The 8562-nt window shown below is 36.4% G+C and overlaps 1 protein-coding gene across 2 annotated transcripts; it reads right to left on the reverse strand.

Moving 5' to 3' along the window:
- Positions 1-4895: 4895 nt before the first annotated feature.
- Positions 4896-8554, reverse strand: LOC116182805 (probable multidrug resistance-associated protein lethal(2)03659). Of its 2 annotated transcripts, XM_031503346.1 has the most exons (7): positions 7390-8554; positions 6906-7342; positions 6630-6857; positions 6009-6575; positions 5583-5959; positions 5461-5531; positions 4896-5408 (listed from the first exon to the last, which is right to left on the reverse strand). In XM_031503346.1, exons 1-6 carry the CDS (start codon positions 8430-8432, stop codon positions 5484-5486), a joined length of 2700 nt encoding a protein of 899 aa, XP_031359206.1. In that variant the 5' UTR covers positions 8433-8554; the 3' UTR covers positions 4896-5408; positions 5461-5483. The 2 variants fall into 2 exon arrangements, with proteins under 2 accessions (XP_031359206.1, XP_031359205.1); XM_031503345.1 differs by having other exon boundaries at positions 4896-5531.
- Between the last annotated feature and the right edge of the window lie 8 nt (positions 8555-8562).

The raw sequence follows: 8562 nt of genomic DNA on the forward strand, positions 1-8562 counted from the left end.
AGGTCGAAAAAATCGAGCATAAAATTAGATCATTATTTAAAAAAACAGAAAAATTAATGTTTACTGTAATACTGTAATTGTCGTTTAAATTATTGCGAATTTGATATACAAACAAAATTACATATGAACCGCTTCATAGGAATGGTAAGATGATAGTCGGTTTGAAAGCGATACGGGAGCGGACTGTAACAGGACTGTGTGGCACAAAGAACGAGATACGCTGTGCATTAATCGCCGTAGAATTTTAAGGGCGACATAACAATCACTCAATTAGCTGTTAACAGCGCATTTGATGTTCATTCAATAAAAAAAATTCCAAATTCTGTAAGTAGCCATTACCAAAAGTACAGTCGTGGTCAGAAGTAATGTCCTCCCTTAGAAACTGCAACTGTAGAAAAAGTACCAATGTGTCAGTTTCTCCGTGATTTAGTTCAATTTCATTTCAATCTTAGGCATTTTCCTCATGTTGAAAAGAAGCTCAAATCTCACAGGAGATCCGGTATATTAATTATGTGCTACACTTGAGATAATCGAGGGACATTACTTCTGACCAAAACCGTACATAAAAAGTCACCTGATCGAAGCAAATAGAATCTTTAACACAAAAGGTTAGCTACAAAACAATTTTTGTAAACATTAGAACCAGGTTAGAGAATCCTATCGGTCAGTTCGTAACAGTCGCCTGACTAATTGCCTGAAGAGGTAGCAGAAGTGATAAAAATCACTCTACTTTGATTATACACTGTATCCAAGATAAGGATGTCGATCAACTTTACTTTTTATATGATCCGTGAAAAAAGTACATACTGTATTGAATAGAGTTTTTTATTACGAATACAACAATATACGGTACACAAAAAAAGCAAAAGTTGGAAGCTGTTTACCATCCAAATACCGATTCTCTACCTTAACACTCCATCTTATAAGATTGATACCACTCCCATGCTTGTATCATCAAAAATCCCACGGGATATAGATTTTTCTCATTTGCAAGTCGATTATTAGAAGATTCCGTTTTCATAGTGGTTGATGTTTGTGAATTTTTCTTAATACGCAATTACTTTTACTTGACTTGTGTCTGCCTAAAAAGGGCTCTTTGTATTGGGTATTGTCATAAAGTAATTTTCTTGAAGCTACCGTCACGTTTATGCTTTTATAGTTCGCCGATTTGTACGAACAATTCGTTGTTGATCAAAATTTTGCTTTCGTTTAGTTAAACGTAAATTGCATTATTGGTTCTTATTAAGTATTAATTACGGTTTGTATAGTATAAAAGTATACGAGTGTTAAACGTTAGACATTGTTATCGCCATATTGCCAATATTGATGTGGCGCGCTATTCGCTATATTGTTTTTTTTGTGTTTTTATCTGTTAGCGATAAGGCAGAAAAGCGTCTTTCAGAGTTCGGAAAGGTTATTGGGATCTGTAGTTCAAAGATAATATTTCATTAATACAATTTGAAACAATCGAATCGAAAAATCTTTATCAAATGAACCTAATGAAAGTGTGCATTGCTATTTAAAAAAATTCAATTGTTTTTCGTTATTCATTTCTTTTCTGAAATAAAAACAATGGAATGCTTACTTATAATGGGAAATAAAATGTTAAACAACTTTCATATAGAAAAATTTTGTATACAGTCGATATTTACCGAGATATAGGTATACTATATTCCATACATAATGGGCACCCTGTATATAAATTGCTTAAATATTTAAATCTTATGACGTTTTTGTAATTTTCCTAACTGATTGAAATTTGTTGTAGGACTTTCCACAGTGTGGCAATAGTTATTTACCTAACAAGTTCGGTAAGTTAATTTTCCCGCATGAGCACTTTGTTTGCAGCACGACCGTAGGGAGTGCTGCATTTAGTGCGAATGCGGGAAAATTCTTTCCGAAAGAGTTAGGTACAATATTTTTTGTAACGAATTGCGTAAAAAAAGGTCAAAATTAATAAAGTTTTGTAAATTAGCTTTTTTTTAATCATGAGTTGGTAACACAATCATATGTTTGGTTGGTAACATAATTTTGTAACTACCCACTTTTAATAATGCACTGGTCACATTTAAAACTTCCACATCTTTGGTTAATACATATTTTGCCTTTGCAATGAGTGTTACTACTGGTCACGGCATTGCATCGTTTGCACTGAATATCTTGAGTTGCGTAAATACACTCGTTACATTTAAAATCCTTGGAAGCTTTGTGTGTGTTAATATGTGCTTTCTTAAACTGCATATGCGAATAGTTGCAGAATATCACTGGTCACATTTTAAGACGTTTTAACAATAAATTTTACTTTTTCTTGAGTTCCAATTCTGAAAAATAATTTGATTGCGTTATAAGTTCTTGTTTATATATTTACGTAAAACTTAGTGTAGGTACGTCTGTTTCCGATTAATCGCACTAAATACCCTCAACCAACGGTTTAATTGATTTTACAGCAGATGACAGTTAACCATGACATGACGTTCGTTGACTTCAATAAGTATTACCAACCGAAGAACGCGCATAACCCCTTCTCTCCAGCGGAAACTAAAAAACACCGCGATGCGGGAAAGTCGTTTTCCCGTGCATCGAGGATGCTTGGAAACATTATCTTTCCATTCAATGAGTACAAAAAGTACTTAGTATCTCCCGATTCAATATCCAGTGTTCACTTAAGCATATCATGTTAAAATTTTGATCACAAATAAAAGCTTCTAGTAGATCTAATTTGTTTGTTATACTTTGGATGTTAATGTGAAATACTTCTAATCTCTTTTTGGCATGAGTTTTTGAAGACGCCATAAAAAATGATTAACACAAGTACCCTTTGGCCATGTGGTTGGTGAAAGGAATAGCTCATTATCTTCTGGCTGGATAGAGATCTTAAATGAGGAGTAAGACTCAGGATATTTAGAAGGCATTTGTTGAATTACGGTAGGAGTGATGCTCTTATTCTTCATATGTTCCGAAATTTGTGGTATAGTTGTGTCGGGATGTAATCGTGACACATAATAAGTTATTGTTTTAGCGACACCCTTAATGGTAGAATCGCTGTCAGACGTTCCAGTAGTTAACGTTGGCCTTCTGTTTCGCCTACTTTTCGGCTTTTGCCACTCTCCAGTGTCGTTATCTGGGGTTTCAGTAGCCTTCAAGGCTACCTCAGGTTTGAAAGTTTTCACATCACTAGCATTGGTTGATAGAAGGTAGAAGGATACTTAATTGATTTACAATGAGGTAGCCTTTCCCTAAAGGTCCAAAGAGTTAGAGTGGAGTCCCTAGATCGGTGCAGAACAGCTGATGAAAAGCTGTGAAAGTGTTTCACCCACCAGACCACACGCCAACCACTCAGAAAAAGCTCATTCAAGCCCCAAGCACTAAGCACTTTGGATTTAAAAAGTTGTATCAAGCACCCAAGTCATGGTTAACCCGGAGTTTTAATACTTGGCGACAGCCACGCTCGTGACATGATGTTAAAATCAGTGTCAAATTATTCATTAATAGTAGTCGTGCTCGGGCAGTCGGTGGATTCAATAATGCGCTCAATGGAATCAATGCTTTGAAAAACAAATCGAATTCGGTAATGATGTCTACAGCCTTCATGAGGAACTATGTCAGTAGGGGTGTAAATAATATAATTTTTCATAATAAATGAAAATAAGTAATATGGTTAGTGATAAGAAATATATATTGACACAAACTGGGTATTATATGCGAGGAGTGGTTTACACCTACCTCTATAGCATGACTTTTAGACCAAATTCAAAACAGGGGTGTGTTGCCTACCAACAATAACTCGTACAAGAAGATTTAATACTGACAGGCTTCTTACGCTTGTAGTACGGAGCTAACCGAGTTCATTTACTAAATGGTACCCAATATTTTAGTATGGAATTGGTTGCAGAGACCAGCCTAGTTTGGTCCAACCAAAGTTGATCAACAATTGGACCAAAAGAAAATGGTTCACCACACACATTGAAAGTATACCAGGAACCATAACAAAATTTTCAGGTCACCTTTAAACCAACATCTTTTTGTCTCATTTTGATTAGTTGGTATTTCACTAAATAGCAACGTATATCTTACGCTACACGAAATTAAAATTTTAAATTTGTTTTAAATTTATTAATTTATTAATTAATGTAGACACTGCCGTAAGTTGGGTAGGGTATGCATTAGGAATGCCTCCAAATTACTTCAATTACTTTACTAATTCCAATAAGGCCAATACGTTATCACTTTTACATTAACAGTACGGAAATTAATACAGAACTTGCGTGTGCTTTCTTCTTTTACTTGTAACCATACTCTATTGTAATCTGTTTGACATATAAAATTAACCTAGAAATTAACTTACTTTTATTGATTGTGTAAATATTGAAAAAATACATACAAAATGGTCAAAGTTTAAAGAAAGATAGTGATCACAATTTCTCAAATAAGGCGCGCTAAAGTGAATGAGAAATCTGCTCAATTGAAGAGCAGATACTTATTAAGATGTACGGCTTAATACAAATAACTATAGAGCGACCCTAGTATATGATTTACTAGCTTTTTAAGAAGTATTGTTTTCCCTTTGTACGAAACTGTGTTCCAAGGCAATAGGTAGGAGCAAGTATTATATTAAGTAAAAAAAACCGAGAGAGAAATTACATATGGTAACGACATTGCATTGCATAGAAAGGAGCATGCTAGCGAAATTTTAAATACACTTTATTCAAAATAGCTTACATTTAATCTTCATTTAGTCGTCGATCGGGAAATGCAAAGTGCACCGCCTATTGCATACGGGGTTCAGGTTCTCCTTTCGATTCCACTTTATACGATAATCCATTCTTTTTGGAATGGAGTACTTACCTTTTGGAAAAGGAAAAACTGAATTTGGCAACGTTACAAAGATTTCCACCGACATCTAATAGTTTATATTGTTACTTAAGCATCTAACAGTAAGTATTGGGAAATGTTAATGTTGCTGACTTGCACTAAGAAGCAGGATTATAGCAGCACATGCAGGAAACAATCCTGCTTCCAAACTGTTGCGAACTTCTCGAACCTCTATCGCGTTGTAGTATTGTCGCGTTCCGTCGTGTTACTATTTGTTGTCGATAGCTTCGTTATATATTTGAATTAGCGTAGTAGTGGATTGATTTAATTAAAAAATATTCAAGAGAGTTTTATGCCCAAGCGATATTTCATTTAAAGGCGATTTCTTGTAACTTGTGAACACCGAGAGCTCAACATTTAGTAAAGCCCTTCGACTATGAGATGAATGATCATGTAACGATTTATACCATTAGGTATAACAAGTATTTCTATCCCTCTCGGGCAAAAGTCGGAATTTCGGAGGATCTCAAGGGATTGCTTCGGATTTCTTCTTTTATACGGATATGAACCATTATACTAACCCATTGATTATTGAACTAGAAATCAATCTAAATTTACTAAACATTTAGAACATCTCTCAGATTTTACATGCTATAACAGACAGAGGTTTATCAATTATATTGATTTATTGCTGTTGGTGATGTATTCTTTTCGTAGCTCTGTAACCAAGTTGCACTAAGTAACCAAGTAAAAAAAGCAGGTTAAGATACCTCTTTCGCAATTGATAGAAGAGTGTTCGCCATCACTTTTTCGGTTTGTTGCACTAGATTATAAAACACCCCCACTTTGTTTTGAAGTAGTACATAGGGATGGTCAAATTCAACTGCGACCCCTGCATCCACCACCAGTACTTTGTCGGAATCCATGATGGTGTTTAACCTATGTGCTATAGTTAGAACAGTGCATTTCGAAAATTTATCTCTAATAGTTTCCTGGATAATTATGTCAGTTTCAAGATCAACATTCGCTGTTGCCTCATCCAGAAGCAATATCCGGTTTTTTCGGAGAATAGCGCGCGCTAAACATATAAGCTGGCGTTGGCCTACACTGAAATTGGACCCATCCTGTGATATTTCCAGATTTAGACCTTCAACCTCTGTCATTTATCCCATTTAACCCAATTGAGAGATTAATACCTGAACTGAAATTATCGACAACCTCTTTAAGTCTGACCTCTTCTAGTGCACGCCACAGCGTTTCATCCTGATATTCGCTAAAAGGATCTAAGTTATACCTGAGGCTTCCAGAAAATAGTACTGGATCTTGGGGAATGACCGATATTTTCTTTCTTAAATAGCCCAAACTAACGTTTACAAGATTAATGTCGTCGATTACAATTGAACCCTCTATTTCGACAAATTGAAATATGGCGGACATTATCGAAGATTTTCCAGCACCCGTTCTACCAACGATACCAACTTTTTCCAACGGACGGATAATGAAATTCAAATCTTTCAAAGCGTAAGGTGCTGTTTCAGAGTATTTCAAGCTGACGCCGACAAATTTAATTTCCCCGCGAGTAGGCCAGTCTATTTCCGCATGGTCGCCGGATCGTTCTGTTTTAATTGTGTCATATTGAGATAATCGCTCGACTGATACCATAAAATTTTCCATTTCCGCGAATTGTCGCACTCCCCAAGCTAATTGGCCCATCATTTGCATTGCTTGAGATATAACTAATCCAATGTTAGCACCATGTGCATCTGAAAGAACGGGATGTAATTTCTTGGCTTTAAAGAACAATCTCATGAGTATACCTGAATTAAACGTATAGTGGAGTGTGAGCACCACAATATAAATGACAACTACTAGATCTGCCCAATATCCAAATGCTCTAGAAGTTGCTAACGCCATATATAACGAGCTAGTGTGTATATCTTGATGGTAGTAAAATTCGTTTGTCAATACATTTTTAACCCCAAATGCTCTTATGATGGGTAGACCTTGCAAAGAAGCATTTACGTGACTATAAACTGGTCCTCGCACTAAAACGATATTTGCTGATGTGGATAAATTTGTGGGTTATAGTATACATTGCCCTTCCACTCTCAACAGATTTAAAGCTGTAGTTAAATAAAATCGCCTTAAATAGTAAAGGGTGGCTACAACTAAAAGAGTTGGAATAAGAAACCAAGCGTTAACAAAACAAATCACTACAAAGACTCCTAAAATACTTAAGATCGTTCGCAAAACGACCATCACTGCCATAGGCAGCAGTTCATCAACGATTGCCAAATCTTTTGCAAAGCGGTTTAAAATTATTCCGGACGAGTTTGCATAGAAGAAGCTTACAGTAGCCCGAATGACGTTTTTAAACATTGTTTCGTGTAATGCTTTGGAAGATCTCTTGGCTAGCTTCATAGAATAAATGGATCTTAAAATTGTGAAAATAACAGAAGCGATTGCGATACTGCCGAATATGTAACTGTATCGTTGGTGATCAGTATCTTCAAATTGTCCCACATCTACCCTAAACATATTAGTAGTAGTAGTAGTAGTAGTAGTGGCATACGTTACCATTGCGCTAAAATGTAGTTGGTAGCACTTGCAGCTATTTGTGTGAGAGAAGAAAATAAAATGGCGAACACGAGTGTTACGTAATCTTTAGATGCTAAAAAGTAACGTTTATATGTGTCACATGAAATGAAGGAAGAGTCCTTTGTTTGTTCTTCAAATTGGGACTTTTCCTCTAAAGGTTTGGGATCTGTACCAATAGAGTTATCGGTTACCTCTAATTCTTCTTCTTCATTATTTTGTCCTAAGTATTTAATGAAAGTGAAACCCGAGCTCTCTAACTCATTCTTAGTCCCTTTGGCGGCTAATGATCCGTTATGCAATACCAATATGTAGTCAACGCGTTGTAAATACTGCAGTTGGTGTGTAACCAATACTACCGTTTTTCCTTTGAGAAAAACTTCAAAGCATTGCTCAAAGATTTGTTTACCGACGTGCGCATCTACCGCCGAAAGCGGGTCGTCTAATAAGTAGATATTTGCGTCCCTATAAATGGCTCGGGCAAGACTAACTCTGGCCTTCTGCCCACCACTTAGAGATGTCCCTTTTTCCCCAACCGTTGTTTTGTCACCATAAGGGAGAAGCTTTAGGTCACGTTCGAGAGCACAGCACTTAATCACGGCACTGTAGCGAGTTTCGTTCCATTCGCTACCAAATAGTATGTTCTGACGTACCGTCGATGGAAATATCCAAGGCTCTTGTGATGCATAACTGATACTTCCGTTGACCGACAAGAGTCCACTGGATATTGGCATTTCTCCCAGGATCATATTTAACAAACTAGTTTTCCCACTTCCAGTAGGACCAACTATAGCAGTCAGCTTTTCGGGCCATATTTCGACGTTCAAGTCTGTGAGCAAGTTATCTTTGGCATTTTGATCCCACTTTGATGCACCATGTTCGATTTTAAGTGCAACATTTTCTTTCGTCGAGGTTGCTACCACATCAACTTCATCACAAAGCAGAAACGCCGCAATACGGTCCAATGAAACCGACATTTCGCTTAAGAATATCATACCTTGTGGTAGTAGGTAACTTAAGGCCATAGCATTCGCGTATATTAACGGACTTGCAACAAAAACAGACTTCGGGTTTAATAAACTTCGATCTATAATTGCCAATGCTGTGATCGTTACGAACAGTGATAGTACATGAAACGTTCCAAAGGCTATGTAA

This window comes from Photinus pyralis, unplaced genomic scaffold, assembly GCF_008802855.1.
Source record: "Photinus pyralis isolate 1611_PpyrPB1 unplaced genomic scaffold, Ppyr1.3 Ppyr1.4_unclustered_Scaffold7670, whole genome shotgun sequence".
Taxonomy (NCBI): Eukaryota; Metazoa; Arthropoda; class Insecta; order Coleoptera; family Lampyridae; genus Photinus; species Photinus pyralis.

Coding starts and splice junctions, on each gene's coding strand:
- LOC116182805 (XM_031503346.1), bottom strand. CDS start 8,432: ATGGCCTTAAGTTACCTACTACCACAAGGTATGATATTCTTAAGCGAA. Junction 7,343..7,389: donor AACTACATTTTAGCGCAATG/GTAACGTATGCC, acceptor TAATATGTTTAG/GGTAGATGTGGGACAATTTG. Junction 5,532..5,582: donor TTCTATCAATTGCGAAAGAG/GTATCTTAACCT, acceptor ACTTGGTTACAG/AGCTACGAAAAGAATACATC.